The 12,492-nt window shown below is 47.9% G+C and overlaps 1 protein-coding gene across 1 annotated transcript in view; it reads left to right on the forward strand.

The window, feature by feature from the left end:
* KCNQ3 (potassium voltage-gated channel subfamily Q member 3) overlaps positions 1–12,492 on the forward strand; it is a 308,688-nt gene that overhangs the window by 278,907 nt on the left and 17,289 nt on the right. Inside the window, exons 10-11 of the mRNA XM_021088897.1 lie at positions 9,333–9,535; positions 10,361–10,463. Coding sequence (XP_020944556.1) covers positions 9,333–9,535; positions 10,361–10,463 — 306 coding nt within the window. The remainder of the gene's footprint in view (positions 1–9,332; positions 9,536–10,360; positions 10,464–12,492) is intronic.

Below are 12,492 nucleotides of genomic sequence, written 5' to 3' on the forward strand. Positions count from 1 at the left end.
CTCATTAGGTCATTAAAGAAGACCAGCATGCAGATACCTCAAGAAAAATGTGCAAAATGCCTACATCAAAGAGTCTTCATTTCTCTATAAAGGAACTTATTCTGCAGGTAGAAACAAAGGATGTGAGTTATTTGGTTCTCCCAGCTCTACCATGAGTGGTGTGAGAGCTGAAATCACCTTGTCTTCCTCAATATTGATGCCATTTATGGAAGGCCTGTCACATTCCAAGCCTCTGACGACCCCTTTCATTGCCATCTAATTCCCAGTTAAAATGTCTCATTTTAATGAAGAAGAAACATAGTGAGATAGCAACTTTCCTTCATAGTTCTTTCTTAGGAACACAGGGCACCAAAGCTTCAAAGGTTGGACACATTACTATCTCTTTGCCTTCCCTACCTTTCTCAGGGTAGACCACAGTGACAGAGGAGCCTTCGAAAAGGGGGCTTCTGATCTTATGTAAGGCCCCACCTTTACTAAATGTAAAGATGGAAGGAAGAAAGGATGAAGAAGAGAAAGGACAAAATTAAGGGTTTAACCCCTGTAGGTGGGCTCAGATGCTTTGTGCAGGTTACGCAGTCTGTGCTCAAAACAAACAGAACAAGATGGATTGACCACTTCTTCAAAAGATTCTTCTCTTGGCCCCAGCGACACAGTACTCTTGGTTAATCCATCATCCATCCATCTGTCCATCCACTTATCCATCATTCATAATCCATCACCCATTATCCATCCATCCATCTGTCCATCCACCCATCCATCATTCATAATCCGTCATCTATCATCCATCCACCCATCCATCTGTTCATCCATCCATCATTCATAATCCATCATCCACCCGTCCATCCACATCCATCATCCATCCATATGTTCATCCATCCACCCACTTAGTCAGTGAATATTTATTAAGACCCTCTTGTGTAGCAGAAACCCTCTTAGGAGATGTAGCCATGAATAAGAGAGACCAGGTCCCCAACTATTTACTTGACAGGATACCTCCCAGGCGTCTTAAAAGTAACATGTTCCAAACTGAACTTCTGTGGGGTGTTTTTGTTTGTTTGTTTTGCTTTGCTTTAAATTTAAGTTTAATTAGCTTGTCCAGGACATACATGCCCAACACAGATGGCATGAGGAGGCTAGAGAATATGGCCAGTTGTTACCAAGCAAAGTCGTTTACTGTGCATGCTGCCTTTGATGTGCTTTCACCTCACCTATTGGGTTTGCTGCCTTCCAACTTCTCTGTGACATCACAGACACACTGACACCTCTTCCCCACAACCTCATCTTGTTCTGTATCCAGGACGGGAGAGTGGGGCAGGAATTGTATGTAGAAGTATCATTCCCTCTGATTCTCTTTGTATTTATTCATATGCGTACTTTTATGAGCTTTTAATATGCAAAACTGGGCCCAGAGCTGAGTTTTAAGAGTAGAGTAAAGTGTAATGTAATTGGAAGTGAGAAAAATCTAGATTGGGACAGGAAAAGACTCATCCTTGGAGGGAGGGTATTAAGAGGAGGAATGAAAGGAGAGAGGAGCATTCAGAATCCAGCAGGATGGTATAACCGCTGAGAAATTTTCCCAATGGAGAGAGTCTAAATGATTTTTTAAATTTTCTTGAAGAGGAGTTCCGTTGTGGCACAATGGTAAACGAATCTGACTGGGAACCATGAGGTAGCGGGTTCGATCCCTGGCCTTGCTCAGTGGGTTAAGGACCCGGCGTTGCCGTGAGCTGTGGTGTAGGTTACAGACGTGGCTTGGACCCCACGTTGCTGTGGCTGTGGTGTAGGCTGGCAGAAACAGCTCCGATGAGACCCCTAGCCTGGGAACCTCCATGTGCCACAGGTGCGGCCCTCAAAAGACCAAAAAAAAAAAAAATGTTCTTGAAGAAACATGGTTCCTAAGTCAAAATAATGTAGAGGCAAACAGTGAAATGTCTTAGTACAATGTCTCTTCTTATCTACCTCATTCCACCCTCCCGTCCCCACCCCATAAATAATTTCTTCTTAAGTTTTGGAGTATCTTTCCAGTGTTTCTTTATGTAAATACAAACCAAAATTAATTTATATATTCCAAATTCATACCACATTCTTGCATGAAGTGTGTATGTGTGTGGTTGTGTATCTGTCAAGGAAAGAGATGGTCAAATTTAGCTTCTGATTTCTTCTCCAAACTTCCTTTGTCCCATTTGCTCAACTGAAAAAAAAAATGGCGTCCCTACTGAACCCCCCACCCACCCACCGCATAGCCAGAAACCCAGCCGTAGGTTACCTGCCTCTTACCCTCATGGCCACGTAGACTCCATCAAGAAAGATGACTGTGGTTCTGCTGCAAGGTGCATGCTCAAGTTCTAGCCTCTTTCTTCTCCCTGCAGTCACCCTCGTCCAAGCCACCTGCATTTCTTAACTAGAAAACGTCAATGGCCTCTTCATTGGTCTCTGTGAGTTTGCTGACTTTAGATACCTCGTATAAGTAGACTCATACAGTGTTTGTCGTTTTGTGACTGGCTTATTTCACGTGGCGTAAAGTCCTCAAGGTTCATCCAGGTTGTAGCAGGTGTCAGAATTTCCTTCCTTTTTAAATCTTCGCTATATGTCTATTCAACATTTTTTTTTATCCATTCATCATGGACCAAGGAAGTGGTTTCCACCTTCTACCTATTGCGAATAATGCTGCTATGGATATGTGTGGTTTGGGGGAGGGTTGGTTGGTTGGTTTGTTTGTTTTTTGCTGCACCCATGGCATGTAGAAGTCCCCAGGCCAGGGATTGAACCCATGCCACAGCATTGACAATACCAGATCCTTAACCTGCTAGGCCATCAGGGAACTCCTATGTGTTCTTTTTAATTTCAAAGTTGCTGTATTCTTTCTTTAAAATTCTTTGGTGTCTCCAGGTACACTTAGAATATAGCAGAAATTCTGTCTCTCCTTTTGAATCCTATTTCCAAAATTTCTGACCAATCTGGCCTCTCATCTCATCTTGTACTTTGCAAGATGGTATTTTGGCCACATGCCCTTCCTTCAGTTGCACAGAGCAGCGCTCCCACCCTTTGCCCTCACAGGAGGAAAGCTCGGACTCCTTTTCTTTGAAGTCTAGTTTCTTCTTGCCCTTCTGGTCTCAGCTTCAGCGTCTGGACCACCATTGTTCTGAGCCTGGACCACTGCAACTGGCTCCCTAACTGGTCTTCCCATCCACCCAAGAGCCCTTCCTTGACCACCCTACCTAAGCCGACCCCCTGCTCTTCTCCATTGCTGCTCTCTCTTTGGTTCCGGGTCAGATTTCTAGCAATAGATGTATCCATTTGCCTGTCATTGGACTTTTTGACCTTATCGTAAGCTCACTAGAAGGCTGAAAACTTTGTTTTAGTCACCACAATATCCTCAGCAAATTACCAAGAGCCTAGCTTTTTTAAGGTGCAGAACACATTTTTGGTGAATAAATCAATAACATTGGCTCTATTTTACAAGTGAAAAAAACACGGACTTACAAAAAGGGAATGCCTTATCCAAGTTGAAATATTCGCTTCACTACAGAGCAGGGATTTGAACCTAGTGTGCTTTGCTCCAAATTTAACGCTCTTTCCATTACAGCATTTCTCTCAACTGAGGTTGGATGCATTTTATTAATCAGAAGATCAAATGCTCTTACTCCGTCCTTCTTTCACTCCATATCATAACAATGCTTTCAGTGCTTGTGGTGTGCCAGGCACTGTGTAGATGCTGGATGATTGGACAGAGTAAAGTTTCTGAACCAATCATCTGCCCTTCTAGTTTCTCAGTCTCAGCTCTATTGACTTTTTGGATGGGAGAAGCCTTTGTTTTGGGGGCTGCCCTGTGTGCATTGTAGGAAGTTTAGCAACATCCCCGGCCTTGACCCACTGGAAACCCTCCTCAAGTTATGTCAATCAAATATGATTCCAGACATTGCCAGGTGTCCACTGGGGGCAACATTGTGGCTGAGGACCACTACTTTCATGAAAGAGTCCCTCGTGAAGTCAGATTTCATGATGGTGGCCAAGTGCCATGGGTGAGAAAAGCCTGAAAAAAAAAAAAAAAAAAAAAAAAACAACCCACAGTTTAAGGATCCTGCATGGCTGTGGCTGTGGCTGTGACTGTGACTGTGACTGTGACTGTGGCAGCAGCTGTAGCTCTGATTCAACCCCTGGCCTGGGAGTTTCCATATCTGCTCCTGTGGTCCTAAAAAAAAAAAAGCTACAGTGAGCAGATACCCAATTGGACCGACAGAGGAAGTGAGCCTTGGGACTGATGCCTGGACCAAGTTTCAGACAAAAAGTCATTTGGCTAAACGAAGAGATGAAGGCTTTCCTAGGTACAGGTCATAGCTTGTTTGGGGAAGGGTGACAGTCAGGGGGCTGCGCGGAGTTTAAGCCACCAGAGTTCCCTGGGGCTGAGACGGGGGGCGGAGCCCAGGGCAGGGACTGTCTCTGCCCAGCAAGCACAACACTGATTTTACTTTTCCCGTCCAAAGATGGCTTTTTCTATTTTTTGGTACTACTTTTTCCTAGTCTCGACTTCCAGTTTTCCCAGTTTGCATTTGGAAATTGCGCTTAATAGATCAGAGATCCCAGCCTTCCGAGGAAATCAGATGTCGGCTTCAGGAAGGGCTTTTCTTGCAAGCCCTGCACTTGTCTCCAAATACAGGGTCTGAATTAACACACTTGAAATCCACACGGAGAAGGGCAGAGAGGGGTTTTGAGTTTCAGGGGTGAACTTTGCCTTGCATGTGATGATCCTTTGGGGTCTTGGATTTCAGGCAACGCAATTAAGACGTAAGCTGATCACCCACTTTGCTGGAGGAAGACTCCATAAGCCTCTTAGGTGGAATGGCTGTGAGTAATTCCGAGAGCCGAGATTTCTGACTTGTGCCCGCCGCATCCGGATTCCTAATGCTCTCAGAATCCATCTCTCTTAAACCAGCCTCTGTGACCAGTGGAGTATTAAGTGCACAGAGCCTGAGCAATTCAGACGGTTAGAGGTTGCACTGAAGCATTTAAATGCCAAACAAGCAAATCCTACATCCCAGCAGAGAGAGAACCAAGAAAATTCTGTCATTATCTGAAAGTCAGCAGTGAACCTGAGATTTCAAGTCAGGACAAAGTGGCTGCCGTTCCTTTTGTCTTGGTTAGTTTATCTGGCATTAAACCTCTTCCTGTGCTCATCTCCTGCTGAGGTCAAGTTCAGGGATCATGGAGAGTAGTGGAGACTGGCATTAAGAATTACTCGAAATAATGTATAAATGCCAAGAACTCATCTCAGTTCATTTAGAACACACACACACGTTTTTTTGTGACTCAGGAAATTTTATCCATTCTTTCCACACATGTCATTAGCCATCTCCTGTTTCTGTGGGAAGAGGATTATTTACCGAGATAATGATGACAGCCAGCGTTTATTGAAAGCTTCTCGCCCCCACATCCCAGACAGTCGGCTAAGCTCTTTGCACACCGTCCCTCTCTTAACTCTTACACAACCGCGAAAACAAGAGCCCTGTGTCCTAGGTGTCGCGTTTCTCAGGATGTTCCCCTCACCCTAACCCCCAAGGCCAGTGTTGCCCCAAAGCCCTGAACACCAGGATGTGCTGAGCAGGGCTGTGGGGTGGGTTCAAAGAAAACCAGGCAGAGTCCTTGCTTTGCCAAGACTCTGCAACCCTGTGGGGTGGGCAGAAGGGCGTGAGGCAGAGGCAGAGGGAGTTTCCGTCATGGCTCAGTGGTAATGAACCCGCCTCATATCCATGAGGATGCAGGTTCAATCCCTGGCCTCACTCAGTGGGTTAAGGATCCGGTGTTGCCCTTAGCTGCGGTGTAGGTCACAGACTTGGTTCGGATCCCGAGTTGCTGTGGCTGTGGTGTAGGCCAACAGCTGGGGCTCCGATTCAGCCACTAGCCTGGGAACTTCCATATGATGTGGGTGCGGCCCTAAAAAGCAAAATAAATAAATAGGTAAATAAATAAAGGCTGTGACAGAGAACAACGCAGCGTGTCTTTGGAGCAGATGGGAAATACCTAATTTCCAAGAGGGGACTCATGGGCCCTTTTAAAGGGCAGATGGGAATGAGATCAGCGGAGAAGGCAAGAAAGGGCTGGAGGACCTGAGAGCAAGCACCAGGGCGTGCAGTGCAGGAGGGACTTGGACCTGGGCAAGGGGCTTAGAGCGGATGGATGGCTCCACTTGGCAATGCAGCAAGACGTGTAGGCAGGGGCCAGGGGAAGAGGGGCCGAGCGGTGACCATCCCAAAGCCCCTCTTCCACTTAGCTCATGGCCAGGAAATCCTTTTGTGTGTGTTCAGTCAGATTCCTGCCTTGTTTCTTTTTAGCCCGTGGACCCTGATTTATTCTCATTAGTCACTCACCTGGTACTGGTCAGGAAGCCACTGACCAGCTCAGGAAAGATGGAGCCCTCTGAGTGCTGGAGTTCCTCTGATTTTACCCTGGACAGGTTATTCATGCAGCAGTGCTGGGCCAGAGAGAACAGTCCAGAAGGAGTCAGGAGTAACTGCTGCTCATCTGTATATTCATTCATTTGAGGTTTTTTTTTTTTTTTTTTTTTTTTTTTGCTTTTTAAGGCCACACCTGTGGCATAGCCTGGGCTATGGGGTCGAATTGGAGCGACAGCTGCCAGCCTTCGCCGCAGCCACAGCAATGCAGGATCTGAGCTGCATCTGTGACCTATACCACAGGTCACGGCAAACCCAGATCTGTAACCCACTGAGCAAGGCCAGGGATCGAATCTGCGTCCTCCTGGGATACTAGTCGGGATCGTTTCTGCTGTGCCACAACAGGAACTCCCATCAAGTATTTCTTAGCCTTCTCTATGCCAGGCTGAAGGCAAGAAGCATTGCAGACGCGGTGTGGGTGACGCTGCCCAAGTCTCTCCTCTGCAAGGTGCTGTTAGGCTCACTTACCCGATGAGGACCAGGTGCTCAGAGAGCACAGGGCACCTGCTGGGCAGGGGGACTGTTCCCACCCCTGCAGCTCCAACGCCAGGACCGCCTCACTACACCCAGCTGCAAAAACGGCAGCTGCTGACAGGAAGCATAGGCTGTCACAACCAGACACAGGTTTTAGAAATACTCAGTTATCTCAGGCTCGTGCAAAGCTGATTTGACAACCCATATTCATATCCGTTCCTTCAGTCATTTCTTCCAAGTCCTTGCACACCTGCCAGGCCCCACGGAGGTAATGGAGAGAAGGCAGCTGATTTGTGTGTGTTGATGTGTGAACCTCGGCTGTCTCTGGTCTGAACCACACAAAAGGACTCTGTTCCTGTGCCCACTCGGGTGAGGGGCAGAGGCTAAGAAATAGAGGGAGGAAACCACTATTAATAGTGTACCTACTGTGGGCCAGGCTCTCTGCCAAATCCTTGACCAAGGTCATCTCCTGGCAACCAAGTGAAGTGGGAAGAGCTTACCTCTGTTTTCAAGGTCAGGTAGGAGTTCCATCGAGGCTTGGAGGGTTAAGGATCTGATGACATAGCATTGTCATTGTTGTGGCTGTGGCTAGGGTCGCTGCTATGGCATGGGTTCAAACCCTAGCCTGGAAACTTTCACATGCTGCAGGCATGACCAAAACGAAAAAACAGATGAGGTAACTGAGGTTTGGGAAGGTCGCAGATTTGCTGAAGGACACCAGATGGGTTTTGTGCCAGGGCAGCTTTCCGCTGGGGACTTATTCACTGTGTGTGTGTGTGTGTGTGTGTGTATACACGTGCGCCAAGAAGATTTTCTGGGAAACCTTTCTCACAATAACAGCACTGAATCCATACACAAAATACAGACTGGAGTTCTCCTGCGATGCAGCAGGTTGAGAATTCGGCATTGTCGCTGCAGTGGCTTGGGTCACTGCTATAGCTCGAGTTCAGTCCCTGGCCCAGAAACTTCCATATGCCGCGGGCACAGCCAAAACAAAACAACACAAAACATGAAGATCAGGAAACTTTTGAACTTCTTTGCAGAACAGATACTGACTCACAGACTGAAAAACTTATGGTTTCCAAAGGAGACAGTTTCAGGGGTGGGGGGATGCGATGGGGGGATGGGATGGAAATCCTATAAAACTGGATTCTGATGATCATTGTACAACCATAAATGTAATAAATTCATTGAGTAATGAAAAAAATTTAAAAAGAAAGCAATCAAAAAAATAAAATAAAAATGAAATGGAGACAGTTACAAAGAAAACTAATTACGTTGAGAGGTATTATCAGAATATTGAAACATCTGAAAGGCAGTCACACATGTGCTTTTTTGTGATGAATCCAATGCCATGATGTCATGGCAGGTTGAATGCTACCATAATTTTGAAGCATAGCAAGTGACAAGGGGAACATAGCAATTCCTGGAGATCACAGGGTATAAAATGACCCAGGATTTCTGTGGAGGAAAGTCACAGGGTACATCTGGGGCATTGAAGACATTACTCAGGTTTATTTTTACTTTCATAATTGAAAGATACGCTAAATTCTAGCTCGAGATCAGTAAATTAAAATCTGATTAGTAAATTTAAAATGTATTTTTCTCATCCAAGCTCATGGTCCCCCCTTCCAAAGTCCTGTCCTTGGGGAGTGTCCCTGGATACCATTTATGTCACACCCCCCTGTTCCAGGGATATTTGCTAAAGCTTTGCCTCTGTGAGTCGCTCTCCCAGCACCTTGGAGCCATGCAAAGAAAGTTACTGATGGAGTTCCCGTCATGGCTCAGTGGTTAACAAATCCGACTAGGAACTATGAGGTTGCAGGTTCGATCCCTGGCCTCGCTCAGTGGGTTAAGGATCCGGTGTTGCCGTGAGCTGTGGTGTAGGTCGCAGACGCGGCTCAGATCCCGCATTGCTGTGGCTCTGGTGTAGGCCGGTGGCTACAGCTCCGATTCGACCCCTAGCCTGGGAACCTCCATATGGCGCGGGAGCGGCCCAAGAAATGGCAAAAAGCCAAAAAAAAAAAAAAAAAAAAAAAAGAAAAGAAAAGTTACTGATGCAGAGGAGATGGAAATGGGGGAGGAACCAAGCTTTGCTGCGTGTTACTATGAGCTGGGCATTTTATATCCTGGATCTCATGGAAGCTACACTTCAGCATAGCAGGCAACTGAATTCAGAGAACTTAGGAAACGCACCGAAAGTGTAATGCCAGGTCCTTGCCAAGCCGGGATCTGAACCAAGCCCTAAGCCCTGTCCTCTTCCAAGCCACTGAGTCAGATTGCGCACGGAGGCGCGCGCCCGGGTCACACGCGGCGGCGGCGGAGGTGTGCGTCTTTTTGGAGAGGGACGGGAAATTGCGAAAGCCTGCACTCAAGGAGGAAAATTGTTCACTTTTGCTTATTTTGTAGCCAAAAGCTGGGTCTCTTGGATCGGGTTCGCCTTTCTAATCCTCGTGGTAGCAATACTAAAGGAAAGCTATTTACCCCTCTGAATGTAGATGCCATAGAAGAAAGTCCTTCTAAAGAACCAAAGCCTGTTGGCTCAAACAATAAAGAGCGTTTCCGCACCGCCTTCCGCATGAAAGCGTACGCTTTCTGGCAGAGCTCTGAAGGTAAAGCCCTTCTTCTTCCTCACTCCTCCCCTCCTCCCTCCATCCCTCCCCTGCGGAAGGACCCACCGGCCTACAGAGCCGTCCCTTCCTACTCTCCCTGAACCAGCTCTCTCGCGTCTTATCCACGTCTCCATGGCTGGAGGCGTCTGTGAGCAGAGGGCTCCCTTTAGCTCTTCTCCCGGCCAAGGTCACCTTACGCCTCGGCACAGCCCCTCTGGGGAGGCTCAGGACGTTTCGCCGTGTTTCCCAAGGGTGGCCGTGATGAGTGGGTTGCCACCGAGGTCACCTTGAAGGATGGAGGAGGAGGAGGGCCAGGTGCAGAGTGATCTGGACCCCTCGGGGCCTCGGCACCCCTAGGGGCTGGGAAAAGGTGTCAGCAGAGCGCCTGGGGGAGGGGGGGGTGCTGGAGGAGCGATGCCTCTGTGCGCCCCTTTCACTGATGAAAAGGAAATATGAGCAGGACTCAGAAAGGTCACAAAGATAAGGACAGACAAAGACTTGGAACTCAGGTCTGACAAATGCCCACACGTGTGTCCTTTGCTGCCTCCCATGGTCACTTGGGACCCCGGGAGCTCCCCGGGCTTCTCCTAGGCATCTCCCTCAGCCATCAGTCCTGAGCTGCAGGGACCGCAGAGTCAGACTTCTGGATGACAGACGGGCGATGCTAAGCACGTCAGAGTGATGTCACCGCTGGAGAACACGTCCGCGTCTCCGAAGTGGGAAGGGGCACTCGGGAGGTTGATCTCGGAAGGCTCTGCCTGAACCAGGTCCCCAAGCCTTGCCCAGGGCTCTGGCCTCCCGCTGACACCTGTGTCTTCCTCCCAGATGCCGGGACGGGCGACCCCACAGCGGAAGACAGGGGCTACGGGAATGACTTCCTCATCGAAGACATGATCCCCACCCTGAAGGCTGCCATCCGAGCCGTCAGGTAAGGCCCCACGGCCCCACAGCGGAACCACCTCGGAACCACCCCCTGCCCCAGCTCAGCCCCAAGGGGCTGGGCTCTGCAACATCCTCCTGGGCTTTGGGAAGGTGGGCAGGAAGTCCCTCCAGTAAGCCCTGAATGAGGCTCCAGGGTGTGTCCCTGCGCTAAGGGGGTACTGCCTAAAGAAAAATGATTTCTGTGTTAGCATCATCTTGGTGACTCTTTCTCTGCGCCTTATGAAAACGCGTCTCTGGCTTCCGACACTCTTTCCAACAGTCACCCTCTTGTCTCGCTCTGACCACCATTTATTTTGAAGGGTATTGGGGGAGGGGAGTGTATTGACCCGGTGTTTTTTCTTTTATGGGCTTTTTGCTCAAAATAACTTTTCTTCCATCTGCCCTCATCTATCTAGCTCTCTTTAATTAGCATTTTCAACAAGATAATCAATTACAGGATTTTTTGGTCTGTTTCAGACAAGACTATAATTCTCCCTGGCTATTTCTGTTTTGCTTAGAATGCCACAAGAATATAAAAATACACTGCTACTTGAAGAAACCTGTGACCAGGATGTGGGCTTATAAGCACTGCAGTGGCGGCAGTGAATTCTAGAAACTAAGTGGAAGATTCTAAGAACTAGTCTGCTATTTTCAGAACAGTCATTGTCTTATAGATCCGGGAAACACCATAGTTTATAATACGTGGCCCCCAGCAAAGCCATTGACCTGGTTCCTTAGGACAATGTGCCAGAAATAAGACTGGAGCAAAACGCAACTACCTGAATTGAGAACTGGTTCAATGATCATATTCAAAGAAACCCAGTGAATAAATCTGTGTCAAGCCAGAGGGAGGTCTTTGTTGGGATGCTTCATGGTCTGGCGTCTGCCCTGCTCTTTTTAGCACTGTCTTCGTTGCCTTAGTTCAGGGGTTGGCAGACTTTTTCTATAAAGAGCCAGGGAGTAAATATGTCAGGCTTTCTGATCTGTAGGTCTCTGTTGTACCCCACGTTGACTTTCTGGTGCAAAAGCAGCCACAGATGGTCCCTAAGTGAGTGACTGTGTTCCAGCCTCACTTTACTTTCAGTAACAGGTAGTGGGGGAGTTCCCATTGTGGCTCAGAGGTTAAGAATCCGATGAGTGTCCATGAGGACTTGGGTTTGATCCCTGGTCCCACTTAGTGGGTTAAGGATCTGGTGTTGCTGTTGTGTAGGTAGCAGACACGGCTGGGATCCTGCATTGCTGTGGCTGTGGTGTAGGCTGGCAGCCACAGCTCTGATTTGACCCCTAGCCTGGGAACTTCCATGTGCCGCAGGTACGGCCCTAAAAAGAAAAAAAAAAAAAAAAAGGCAGCAGACGCCAGATTTGGCCTGATAGCTACCTATGTAAAGGGCAGGTCTAGAAAATGATACAAAATTGGAAAGGAGAGTACGCTATATAGGCCAAAGTAGTGTTTAGATGCTGGAGCTGTGGGCTGTGACAGACAACACACACTTTGCATGCACCATAAGAAAGGCCTTTGTAAATACAAGAGGGGAGGGGAGCCTGGGGAGGTGTGTTATCTGTCACTGGCCTGTGATTTGGGGTTTTCACTGACACTGCATTCAGCAAGCACTGACCTCATGGAGTTCCCACTGTGGCACAGTGGATTAAGGGTCCAACTGCAGCAGCTCAGGTCACTGCAGAGATGCTGTCTCAATCCCTGGTGCCGCACAGTGGGTTAACAGGATCCTGTGTGGCCACAGGGGCATAGGTCACAGCCGAGGCTTAGAGTCTGTCTCTTTAGGGGACTTCCATGTGCCGCAGATGTGGTCATAAAATAAAAATAAGAAGAATTGACCTCAGGATGGGGCTTTCAGGGAGCATCTGTTATCTAGGATGACATTATTGGTTCCCAGGAAGATGGAGGGGAGGATTCAGCATCTCCAAGTCCTAGATGTCCCACTTTACTGAGAACCTGAGAAAACTCAGGGAACAGAAGCTGGTGTTTCTCTTCCAGGCGCTCATAAGCCAACGGATTAAAGAGGCTATTGAGGAAG

The sequence above is a fragment of the Sus scrofa genome, chromosome 4 (assembly GCF_000003025.6).
Source record: "Sus scrofa isolate TJ Tabasco breed Duroc chromosome 4, Sscrofa11.1, whole genome shotgun sequence".
Classification (NCBI taxonomy): domain Eukaryota; kingdom Metazoa; phylum Chordata; class Mammalia; order Artiodactyla; family Suidae; genus Sus; species Sus scrofa.